This window comes from Sphaerodactylus townsendi, linkage group LG02 (assembly GCF_021028975.2).
Source record: "Sphaerodactylus townsendi isolate TG3544 linkage group LG02, MPM_Stown_v2.3, whole genome shotgun sequence".
Lineage (NCBI taxonomy): Eukaryota > Metazoa > Chordata > Lepidosauria > Squamata > Sphaerodactylidae > Sphaerodactylus > Sphaerodactylus townsendi.
Window position 1 is genome coordinate 5606478 of NC_059426.1, and position 13126 is coordinate 5619603.

The 13126-nt window shown below is 44.1% G+C and overlaps 1 protein-coding gene across 1 annotated transcript in view; it reads left to right on the forward strand.

Annotated features, from left to right (window-relative positions):
* The window catches only part of LOC125425876, a 117342-nt gene extending 105941 nt beyond the window's left edge, over nucleotides 1-11401 (forward strand). The window contains exons 6-9 of the mRNA XM_048483611.1: nucleotides 3228-3335; nucleotides 4519-4677; nucleotides 6453-6584; nucleotides 10984-11401. Of these exons, the coding sequence (XP_048339568.1) occupies nucleotides 3228-3335; nucleotides 4519-4677; nucleotides 6453-6584; nucleotides 10984-11159 (575 nt within the window). The 3' untranslated portion in view covers nucleotides 11160-11401. The remainder of the gene's footprint in view (nucleotides 1-3227; nucleotides 3336-4518; nucleotides 4678-6452; nucleotides 6585-10983) is intronic.
* The last annotated feature ends 1725 nt before the right edge of the window (nucleotides 11402-13126 follow it).

Genomic DNA, 13126 nt, shown 5'->3' on the forward strand with positions numbered 1-13126 from the left:
GCAGTGTAGCGTACTACAGGCACCGCCCAAGTATTAATTGCCTTTATTGTATTTCCTCCATTTAACTTTGATTTCAAAATTTTTCTTACCCTTCTAAGATATTCCTTCCTAATTGCGCCTTTGACTTCTGCATGCTTGATGTTCTCTGCTTGCAGTATCCCCAAGTATTTGTAGCTTTCATTCACTGGTAAGCTCTTTATTTCTATGTCATTTGGCATATTCACACCTTCGCATGTTGCAAGTTTACCTTTACTGAGTTCCAAAGTTGCACACTTGTCAAGTCCAAAATCCATTGCAATGTCAGTGCTAAAGACTCTCACTGTGTTCAGTAGTGACTCAATCTCTGCTTTTGATTTTCCATAGAGCTTTAGGTCATCCATGTATAGAAGGTGTGAAATTTTTGGTGAGTTTCTTGCTGTCTGATATCCTTGACCTGTTTTCTTCAGAATTATAGAGAGCAGAATCATAGCAATGATGAAGAGTAGTGGGGACAGGGAGTCTCCTTGGAATATTCCCCTTCGGATGTTGATTTCCCCTATTCCTGCTCCATTGACTATTAATTCTGTTTTCCAAGTGTGCATTGCATTCTTGACCAATTTCTTGATGTTTTCACTGACTCCAATTATCTCCAGGCAATGAAGTATCCAACTGTGTGGCAGTGAATCGAATGCTTTCCTGTAATCAATCCAAGCTACATGCAAGTTGGTTTTCCTTCTTTTGCAATTCTCAAGGATCATTTTATCTATGAGCAGTTGATCTTTTGTTCCTCTACTGTTTCGTTTGTTTCCTTTTTGTTCTGGGGGCAGCAAGTTCTTTCCTTCCAGGTGGTCTTGTATTGCATCAGCTAATATGCCAGTAAAAAGCTTAAAGGTTGTTGGTAGGCAAGTGATTGGCCTGTAATTGCTAGGGATTGCTCCCTTTTCTTGGTCTTTCATTATCAGAAACGTTTTCCCTGTTGTCATCCATTCTTCAATTTGGCCTGTTTGCAGCACCTGATTCAACTGTTGGGCAATTCTTTCATGCAAGTTGGTCAGTTTCTTCAGCCAGAATCCATGTAGTTCATCACTGCCTGGGGCAGTCCAGTTCTTCACCTTTTTTGCTCGTTTTCCAACCATTTTTAGTTGTTATTACCAGGTTGTCCATGTTGTTGCTGCTCAGTTCAGCCTCAACATCTTTGGCCCAACTTGCATTTCGGTTGTAGTTTTGGAAAACTTGCCCCAAATGTTTCTCAGGAACTCAATGGTTTGTTCTCTTAATCTGGCTCTCCTGTGTTTAGTTTCACATCTCCACTTACATTCTGGTAGAATCGTTTCTGGTTGGAGTAGAAAGAAGTTGATTCTGCTTGAATTGAGCAACCCTTGCTTCGAATCTTGCAATCTTCTTTGAAGCTGCCACCAGCTGTTGTTTGACCACCTCTATTGCGTCATTGAGTTTCCTCTTGTCCAGGTGGTACCTCTTAACTAGGTCTGCCTTGATTTTGTCATTTTCAGCTTCTTCTCCTTCATACTTTTCGGTTTGCTGGCATCGATGTGGATTTGTGATTTTCTTCCCAGTCTGATTTTCCACTTTGGAGTACCTATTTTAGGCATTCTTTCTGGGTGATAAATCTTTACCCCTAGCTCTTTAGTAATCACTACTGCAGTGCTGTACATAAGCTGGTTGTTTCATGCAGTGACATTGTTTGGATTCCAGCAATGACCTTGTTTGCATCCTTCAGTGAATTGAGCAGATCCTTCCTTGGAACAATCTTCAATGGTGGCAATCTTATGCGTTAAGTTTGCATTGTTCATGTGTTCCTAGGATCTTCTGCATCAGTTCTTCTTGCTTTTTTTTTGTCAATTGGGAACTTTTGGGTTGTTTGGGTTGGCTCCTTTGGAGGTGTGATTATTGTTGTTTTCTTCCTCCTCTTCCTCCTCTGTCTCTTGTAGTCCTTGAATTGTTGCCAATTTTGTTGAATTTCTTTGAGTGTTTCTTGGTATGTTTTCCAATACCATTGTCTTGTGCTTTCTGCTGGATTTCTGCTAGCTCTAGTGCACTAAAAGGAAACCTTGTTCCTTTCAAATATATCTTCTTTGATCCAGCAAGAGTCTTTGCTCCAGTAATTTCTGTGTCTGGGTGAAGTTCTTTCCAGACTTGGTACATTAAGTTTGAGGTATCCTCTTTTGATGGGTTTGATTTGTAGTAGCAAGCCATAATTTCTCTGTTCTCTGCACACGAATATTTTTCGGCGTTTGTTCGGTACTTCCAGTAGCCCGCAGTCTTCAGCCCTGGTTGCTCCAGCTGAAGATCCTGAGTCCTGTAGCCCATTTTCCGCCAAGTGCCCAGGTACTCAGCACTAGGCAGCGGTCCTTGACCAGGCGACGACCGATCGGTATAAAGTTTCTTTCTTGTCTTCACCATGGTTTTGGGTTTTGGACACATTTAGTCTGGCTCCTCATCAGAGGCCTCTCTGGTTTGGGTGGCCCTCCAGCACAGCCCTCTGACTCATTGGAGCACACAAGCCCCACCACCACACCAAGGCAGTGCCCTTTGGGGGGATTATTATTATTATTATTATTATTATTATTATTATTATTATTATTATTATTATTATTATTATTATTATTATTATTATTATTATTATTATTATTATTATTATTATTATTATTATTTTCCTTCTGGCCTTTGGATCGGGCACCTGTTTTAAACTGTTTTAAACTGTTTAATTTTTACTTGTGAGCAACTGCTGCTTAGGTTTTAATGTGTTTACTAAGTTTAAGTTTTATGTTGTTTTGAGTTGCTGTTGGGAGAACAGCCATTTTGTGAGCCGCCTCGAGCCCTTCGGGGAAGAGGCGGCCTATAAGTTAACAAACAAAAAAACAAACAAACAAACAAACAAACAAACAAACAAACAAACAACAACAACAACAACAACAACAACAACAACAACAACAACAACAACAACAACAATAATAATAATAATAATAATAATAATAATAATAATAATAATAATAATAATAATAATAATAATAATAAATTCAAGCATTCCCAATTTCATTTGAATATCCTAGAAGATGGATGGATGGAGATGGAGATGGATAGATACAAGCTTTATTTATAGTAAGCGACCAATAACAACAATTAATAGAGACAGTCCCAGTCAATGGATTGCTGCTTTCGATGATTTTATTGTCATCAGTCTCAATAGGAAATCATCAGTATCTCTAAGGATATGTTTTATTCTGCAGGGACCACCAGGGAAGAGGTGCATGACGGACGGGCTACCTTTCACAATCTGATCATCTCCAGCTCCTGTTTAAACTGCTACCTAATTTTCAAAGTGACGTCTCCTCCAGGTGAGATTCATTTCCCAGCCAAGCATTCAGCCTTGAAGATGGGAGGATGATTGCTTTCTTGAAGCTAAGCAGGTTGGAGAAGAGCGGTGCTTAACCGGAAGACCCGAGAGATCCACATCGATGCCTTCAACTTTCCAAAAACATGTGATGTAAATATAAAAGTAAATAAAAACAACACAAAACATTTAGATTAACCAATAATGTGAACCAAAAATGTGTTTCTCTCTGTGCCACTGTGCCACTGAAGATGCCAGATACAGTTTAAATGTTGAGAGCTAAAATTACCAGACCACGGTCACTCAGCCTACCATTCAAGACTGTGTTTGTTTGTTTTTTTTGCTTCATTGGTTTCAAAAGAAAAGCCGTTTTGGCCTGTAACTCTTTCCCCACCCACCAGCCATTTGGAATGAAATTCTCCAGTATTGTATTCCTTAGCCAAGAGAACCTACTTTTAAATGAAAATTCAGGATTTGTCCCTTTCCCACTTCCTGCCAGGCTACATACCAGCGAGCACTGCATTTTTTCTCCTAGAGAGGCATACATCTATTATCAGAGCTGAGCAAAGAGAACCAGATCATAGAGTAGAAAGGCCTTGTGCTCCATTTTTTGTTTACAAAATGTTTACAAAATGACACACAAACGCACACTGCAGGCACGTACACACTGTTGACTTCACACTCTTGTTTGCGGACTTCTTGGAACAACTTGTTTGGTCACTGCTGCAAATATAATAACTTAGCCAAATGGTCTGATCCAGACAGACCTTCTAAAAATATATAAGCGCCCAACCCACATAGAGCCCACCCCAACAAATTTCAGCATTCGGGCTAGGACTAAAACCAGGTACGGTCAAAAAAAGGGAGTATAAAGGAAGGAGGGGGGAGGGAGGGAGGCACCTTCCAGAAGGGGTCACCCGCTTGCCTGGGTACAGGGGGTGGTCTTGGCCAGGCACCTAACTCCTTCAGAGTCAGTGCCTTTTAGACCTCCAGGGGGAGAGTATTCCAGAGTGCCGGGGCCACCACAGAGAAGGCCGTTCAGCACTCCAAAATCTGAAGTCAAAGGCAGGTTAGATCCGTGGTTTCATTCCTGGACATTTTCCCTGCTAATGGCAATATCTTTTCGCTTTGGAACACATGCTATTTTAATTATTACAATTGCTTCGTTGTATATGTTTTCCTTTCAGGGGCTACATTATCGGTCACATCCAGTTTTTTCACTGTTCACCCTGTTGCGGTGACAGAAAAATCTGCAATAGTTTTTACTGCCGCCTTGGGTTCCGCTGCTTCAGCCGTCGTTTTGGGATCTGTGGTTCTCTGTTGGCTTAAGAAAAACAAAAGAAACAGTAAGTAGCAATATTTGAATGAAATTTGGACCTGGAAAATGTCTTTTTGGAAGGGCGGAGGTTTTTACGGCTTCCTCAGTTCCAGTGGTATCCCTGGCAACATTGCTTGCAGTGGCGCTGCGTGGCTTCTCTGCAATCGGGTTTCTGGGTCAGTCTGTAGAAATCTATGGTTTTTTCCTCAATGGTTTAAGCATAAGAGCTAATGGGATGAAGGATTGACTGAAATTCCATGCTAGGTAGGCAGTCAAGAACACATGAAGCTTCCTTTTACTGACTCTGACCATTGGTTTAGAATGGTCAATATTATATTTTTAGATTGCCAGTGCCATTCCAGTGGTGTAGCAACAAGGGAGCGGGGGGGGGGGGGGTTGACGCACCAGACATGCGTCAGTGCGTGAGCATGGCGGGGGTGTTCCAGGATGTTGCGTGGTGGGCAGGTGCATGGCAGGGGGCAGACTCCTGACAGTCAGGGCTGTTGGACAGCGTAATTCACTGCCTCTGAGAGTGGTGAAGTCTCCTTCTTTGGAGGTTTTTAAACAGAGGCTGGATGAACATATGTCAGGAGTGCTTTGATTGTGTGTTCCTGCATGGCAGGGGGTTGATTTGATGACCCTTGAGGTCTTTTCCAACTCTATGATTCTATGATTCTATAGGATCTTCTGTGCTAAGGAGATGCTCTACCGCTGAGCCACAGAAGTGACAGACCCAGTGAAAAGCCATGTGAATACTTTCTCGCATGGCATAGTGATTAGAAGCGGGTGGACTCTAATTTGGAGAACTGAGTTCGATTCCCCACTCCTCTGCTAGAGTGGTAGACTATCATCTGGAGAACATGGTTCAATCCCCTGCTCCTCCACACGAGTGGTGAACTCTTATCTGATGAACTGGATTTGTTTCCCTACTCCTCCACATGAAGTCTGCTGGGTGACCTTGGCTCAATCACAGTTCTCAGCCCCACCTACCTCACAAGGTGTTTGTTGCGGGGAGAAGAAGGGAAGGCATTTGTAAACCACTTTGAGATGTCTTATGGTTGAGAAAAGCAGGGTATAAATCCATACTACTCCTCCTCCTCCTTTTTTTCTGGACCAGGACACTGAATTAATTGATGATCGTATTTCAGATAAGTTTAGTGAGTTTGCGGCAGCTTTTGATGCAGGCTGTTTGTCTCCACACAAATCAGACTTAAATTTTGCTTTGCAACTGGAGTTCAAATTCCCCATACTAAACTCAATGTTATCTTGAATGTCTGTCTGAAACACTGGACCTGAAGAATGAAACTTGACTTGAAGAAGAAGAAGAAGAAGAAGAAGAAGAAGAAGGGTTTGGATTTATATCCCCCCTTTCTCTCCTGTAGGAGACTCAAAGGGGCTGACAATCTCCTTGCCCTTCCCCCCTCACAACAAACACCCTGTGAGACTCAGAGTGAAACAACTCGAAGCTGTGACTAGCCCAAGGTCACCCAGCTAGCATTAGTATGACTAATCACAATTCCACAGCTCAGGCGGCAGAGCGGGGAATCAAACCCGGTTCCTCCAGATTAGATACACGAGCTCTTAACCTCCTACGCCACTGCTGCTCTTCAGAGTGATCAAAAGTGAAAAAGTAAAATCCTCAACTCTGGAAAACCAAATTTTATTACTTGCCAAAAATCAATACACTGAAATGTCAGGTACTTTTGAAATTAAATGTGTACTGAAATGTCTGTAAAAATCAGTTGTGAAAGTCATAAAAGCTTATTTGGCTAGTCTAATCAAGTCATTCTTTATGTCTTGTAGAAAAAAAATCGACGAAGCAAACTTTGAAGAATAGGAAATTCTCCCAGATCCAGATGGATCATCAAAAATCTCGTACCAACTCACATCGCTTTGGGGGGAAAAATAAACACGACATCTCTGCTAAGAGAGAGGGTGAGTCTTGACAGGTGAGCGTTCTTAATCGAATGCCAGTCGTCAGCCACGTTGTTGGGCTGGCCATTTGGATCTCGTGGCTCGGGCTCAGCTACGGATGTCCAGAAGAAAAGTTGCCCACAGGGGTGTAACGAGGCAAACTGTAGCCCTGGGCAAAACCTGAGTTGGATGCCCCCCCCCCATTGACAGCAACTTGGGGGGTGCCATCATGACAGTCCCAGAGGATACCCTGAAATTTTGGTGCTGATACGTCCAAAAATGCACCCCCTGCAGGAACATCCCAGAAATTTGCCCAAGAATCTTTGTTCTGCATTGAGTTTTCTGCATTGCTGTCAATGGGGGCGGGGGAGCAGGCTGGGGGGGCACATTTCTGAAGGCACAGTCTCAAAACATTCATGGTCTCATCAGGAGACTTCCCTAATGATACCCCCCAGGTTTGGTGCAGTTTGGTGCAGGGGGGCCAAAGTTATGGACCCTCAAAACTGTAGCCCCCATCTCCTATTAGCTCCCATTGGAAACAATGTGGGATGGGGCACCCCCTTTGAAAGTCCATAACTTCGGACTCCCTGAACCAAACCTCACCAAACCTGGTGGGTAGCATACGAACAGTCTCCTGGTGATACGCTGAAATTTAGGTGTTGCTAGCCTAAAAACTGCGCCCCCTGCAGGCCAAAAATGGAAAACCACAAAAAATACCCAAAAATGACCCCTGCATTTTGATGCCCCCCACAAGGTGGTGCCCTGGGCAGCTGCCCACCTTGCCCAATAGTCATTACGCCCCCATGAGATGGGAGTTTTGAATGGGAGAGATCCCAAGTCATTCATCTTATCGCAGGACAGTCGGAAGTCATCCCATAGGAATCGACCGCCAAGAGGAAGCTCTGAACTTGGCCTGTGAGCTGACCTCCTTTATCTCAATGTTTGGAGCTTCAAATGGACAATAGACAAATATACAAGAAAGAAGTAATATTAGATATTGCTCATAGGAATAGATGATTGTCTCTCAAGTGCTTGTTTTGTTCTGCTGTGCATGCTGTTCTTCTTTGTTGGTGCTGTACTTTGCACTTTTCTGCATTAAAATCACCTTATCATTTTCTGAATTGTTCTGGATTTGGCCAGTGGGCACAGAGCAATAGTGGTGGTCTAGATCCATGGTGACTCCAGATATGGACTACAGTTCCCATCAGCTGTGATTGGCCATGCTGGGAACTGATGAAGTGTAGTCCATAACATCTGGAGTGCCAAGGGTTCACCACCATGGGTCTAGATGTTCAAACAGCTGCCTGTTCAGCTGACATCCTGTTCATCATTGATCTGTGAAGCTTTGGAGGTAGGGGGAAATCAGGAGCTGATTCCCAGCTGATTGTGGGATCAGCTGGAAGTCAGGTTTTCTATTCTCCCATCCTGGAAACTTTGCTGCAGCCCAAACATGTTGAGATGGAGCAAAGGTGGGGAGGGCTAGGGAAGGAAAGGAAGCCCAGCCTTGGGCTGCAAATAAAAGGAAGAGATCACCACCCTCTTCTCTAGAATGAAGTTATCAGTAGGGGGCAGATGGAGGAGAAACACATTGCTTCTATTCTTTCTTGGATTGGGCTTCAGAGAAAAGGAGAGAAACAATCTCTCTCCTTCCTTTTGCGTTGGGGAGATCAGAAACTGATTTCTTCTGATCTCCAACTTCACTTTGTATTAGGGGAGTGAGCACATCAATTGATCCTCCCTAATCTGTGAGCGTTCTTCTGATTTCTCCCCAAGCTTTTCCACGTCTCAGAACAAGGCTATGATAACAGGAAAATGCCGGGAGACCATAACCCAGCTCTAACCAATTCCTCCTTCCGCGATCATCTGTGTTTCTGGAAATCAAAGTGAAATTAGTTTTTGCCCTGAATTTGTAACCAGCAAGTCGGGTGCAGACCCAAAGATCCTTTGATCATCATCAGTCCGCTTTATTTTAGGCCCAACTATGCGGCACACAGATCAAAACCCACAATTTTAATCTGTTCTCCTGCCCAATTCCCATTCTTTTTTAAAAATTCTTTTTGCCTTTAGAAAGCGGCCTTTTTCTGCTCAAAAGATACTCAGCACGCAAGTATTTTGCCCCAGGAACGCAACTGATTAAGGGTCTCATACTAACCACCTCAAGACTTTGGTTCTTATTTCGCCACCTTGATGCTGACTAGTCTAGAGGACACAGGAAGGTTGTACCTACCTTAAGAAAGGGCAGGCCTCAGTTGCCCCGCCAGTCAAGAATTCCAGGATATTTCCCAATCCCAAACTTGTTGCTTACAGATCTCCCGTTCGAATACCGTCTTCTGATTTTAATTAATATTTATCACAGAACAGCAGAAGGCGCAAGAAAAGGAAGCCGGACATATGTTTGATACTTGTTTCAAAATACAGCGTTCATGCATGCATAGGATCGCATTATCTGCTATAAATTCATTTTATCTAATTTGTCTGAATCTAAGCTTCCTGTGGAGGGCTGAGATCAAAGGATTGGATTCTTTCTGATGTCGGCTCTGACACGTAATGTGTGCTGACTTAGTTCTGTCTATAAAATCGCAGTGGGAGGTTGCCGTACTCCCTTGGCACCTTTACATAGTGAATTTTCATTTCGGCTGGCGAGGATGGCAGGTGCCAGGCTGATTGGAGGCGTCGTGTAAATAATTAATGGGCAGGGGGTTTTTTTTACTGCAGGAAGAGTCAGTCCTCTGGACCACACACACACACAATTGTTGCAGGATCATTTAAAAAATCCTCAATCGAAGCAGGGATAATACCATCTTAAGCAAAGATCTTGCGCACGACACAAAAAATGTCTAATGTCTGAATTCCATCCTGTTTAAAGCAGTGTTGTTTTTTGGAAACTGAGAGCCCATCAAAGGTAATGCTGTTTTTGTTTTCTTCCCCCCTGCTAATTTTTATTTCCCACGAGCAGGCCCCCGGTTTTTTAAAAATCCATTTCTAATTTTTGGTATTTTAGCTTTGGTTGAGGATGAAGAGTCTTAAGAAATGCGCAGGGATTGAAGGAGGCTGGGGCAGGCAGGAAAAAATGTCCTGGGCTACACTGCAGGAGCTGGGGTTTGGGGCATCACCGGCCTGCCTTCAAGGGTAGGGGGGGTTTGGGGCGTGGGCCTTCCACAGTATTTGCACAATGGAATGCCCTCCCACTAGAAGCCAATCAGGTGCCTACTCTTCTGGAGCTTCAGTGCCTGGTGAAGGCCAGCCTCTTCACCTGGACTTTGGCTGATTCCCCCTACTGGGAAGGGGAGTGACCTTGAGGCACAGGTGTCAAACTCCCGGCCCTCCAGATGTTATGGACTACAGTTCCCATCATCCCCTGCCAGCATGATGCTGTGTCCAGGGCACTCCGCCCACCTTTGGGGGAGATTGGAGTGGGTGTTTCAGAACTTGGAATGTTCTATGATTTTAAGGTTATTATCATACTGGTTACTGAATGGGGTTTTTTACCATGCTTTTTATTGTAACCCACCCTGAGACTATTGTAAAAGGTGGAGAATAAATCACCCAGTTTGGAACTTGGTACAAAATCAATGAATTGATGGATTAGATGTGCTTTGATGAAGTTGTGCCAATGCCAGTCCGGATATACAAAGGCATTCTTTGCTGATCATACACACACAAAATGTTATACCTGTGGTGGTGAACCTTTGGCACTCCAGATGTTATGGACTACAATTCCCATCAGCCCCTGTGGCCATGTATGGCAGAGGCTGATGGGGCTCGAATCCCACAACATCTGGAGTGCCAATGTTCCTACTGTCCCCTTGTTTCTGACCCTGGAATGTTAATGTACACATGAAGTTGCCTCATTCTGAATTAGATCCTTGGTCCATCTCAGTCAATATTCTCCAGTAAGACTGGCAGCAGCTCTCCAAGGTATCTGGCTGAAGTCTTTCACGTGACCTACTGCCTGGTCCCTTTTACTGGAGATGCTGTGGATTGAATTTGGGACCTTCTACAAGCCAAGGAGAAGCTGAGGCCCCCTCTCAAAAAACCCCTCCCTTTTCCTGAGGTAGATCCTGAGGTAGATTCCTGAGGTAGATCCTGAGGTAGATTCCTGAGGTAGATTATGGGGTAGATCCCCCATCCCTTCAACTGGAGATCCCAAGGATTGAAACTGGGACCTTCTGCACACCATGGAGATGCTCTACCACTGAGTCAGAGCCCCTGCCCAGATAGACAAGGCCATCAGAAGCATTACCACCGTGCTTGGTGAGAAATGCAGCTTCCATCCATCTCCTCACATTGTAATTTTGGCCAGCTGCATTTCTCTTCATGGATTCCTACAGCAGACACTACATAGAAGTCTTTGAGAACATCAAAAATATTCATCTCATGGACTGGGACTCGTGTCAGATAATTGTGATTTCTCCACCAGATCTGAAACGACCTGAACAAGTGCAAAATTCAGCAGAGCCATTAAAGAAGTTGCACCAACAAACTCTACGCGATGCATCAGCAAGAGGAGGGAGCAACTATCGTTCCCGTGGTGGAAAATCAATATGGAGTCCCCTGGAGCTTCAGCAACTGGGCTTCAGTGAACCAAAGGTCTAATGGCCGGCATGGCTACTGTCAACAGAAGGAAATTAAGGGAAGGCCAGTGGCCGATGAGAGATATAAAAGACACTCAGAGAAACCTGCCGCAAGGTCAGGAGGAGGTACGAGGGGGAAACTAGAATTGACAGTAATGTGAAAATATAGTTGAAGTGATGTAGTGCTTACAGTCTCAGAGTAACATCCGAGTTGACTGTCGGTGTAGTTTTAAGCCAAGTTACACATCTGTTGGAGTTGATTTGCTTAGGATTGTTCTCAACATGTTCCAACCCTGCTCCATCATACATCCTACATTTGTGGTGGCGAACCTTTGGCACTCCAGATGTTCTGGACTACAATTCCCATCAGCCCCTGCCAGCATGGCCAATTGGCCATGCTGGCAGGAATTGACTCGTATGAATCAAGGCTGTAAAGGATTCTCCTACCAATCTACATGGTTCAGACCCTTGGTCCACAAGGTCAGTATTGCCTGCTTGGACTGACAGCAGTTCTCCCAGTCAGAGGTCTTTCCCAACACCTGCTCCCAGGTCCTTTTGAAGATGTCAGGAATCGAACCTGGGGACTTCTGCATGCCAAGCAGATAGTCTATTACTGAGCCACCTCCACAGCCCCTGTCCAGCTGGCTGGGTGACCTTGGGCCCGTCGTCGTCTCTCAACCTAATCTACCACTGATGGCTACTGTGAAGATTCAATGGGGAGGGGAACCTTGTGCGCTGTCCTGAGATCCTTGGAGGAAGGGTTGGTTACAACTGTGCCAGGTGACCAGGACAAGGGTTTTGAGCAGGAAATAAAACTGCTATCCTGAAAGTGGGAATCAAGCTGGCACAAAAAGCTCATAGGCCTCCTTGTTTCCTGCCTCCAACTGCACAAGTTGCTGAGGATTGCTCAAGTCTTGGGCCCTTTCCGCACATGCAGAATAATGCACTTTCAAACTGCTTTCAGTGCTCTTTAAAGCTGTGTGGAATAGCAAAATCCGCTTGCAAACAGTTGTGAAAGTGGTTTGAAAACGCATTATTTTGCGTGTGCGGAAGGGCCTTGGTTTGGGGATGAGCTTGTTCAAGGGGGACATGTTCTTTAATCATTCTCTATCAATAAATGCTTCCTTCCCTTTTTCTTTCAGCATATATTAGGCGTGGCACACTCAATAAAACACTGCTGTGTCCCGTTTGCTTGCTTATTTCATCTCCAGATAAATGAGGGATGAGCTTAAATGTATGTGTTCAATTGTGGTTGTGTGCGAAATAAGTGATAATTTTCCACAGCCAAGAAGAAGGGGGCAGCAAAGACTTAACAAGCGTTCCCTCCAAGTATTTGCTTTATTCGATTTCAAAAAGCCTTTATTGGCATATACACGATAGTATAAAAATACAGTTCCAGTTAAAAAGCGAATAGTAGAAAACTTCGCGTTTGTCATACATTCAGTTTACAAGCTTCTGACAAAAACTTTGCCACTATAAGGCAACAATGAAAATCCTGACAATTTAAAAGCACAACTACTTTATCTGATTCAGTATAATCAATCATAGAGTCTATGGCTTGGGATAACAGGCTGGATCGGAGTTCTTGGTATAATAAGCAGTTCAGGAGAATGTGTGGGATGGAATCCAGCTGTCCTATGCTACAGGTACAGAACCTCTTATCACTTGGAAGACCTTTAAGTCTTCCTCTATGTAGCGAAGATAGCATGATGTTAAATCTAGCCAGCCTATAGGCTCTCCTGTGTATGATTTGTGAGCGCTGTAATATAATAGGCTGGGTATCCCTGCGTGAAAGGATTTGACATATTTGTTGGTGAACGAGATTTATTTGCCAAGCTCTGCAGTTGTTGATAGTCCATTGCTTTATGTAATATCTAGGGCTCGAGAACAAGAGAGATGTTACACAGCAACAATCAGCACCGTCGGGCATGCTTCCTGCCCTCACCCTCCTTCCCCCCAGGCATACCGTCTATCACCCTCCTTCCCCCC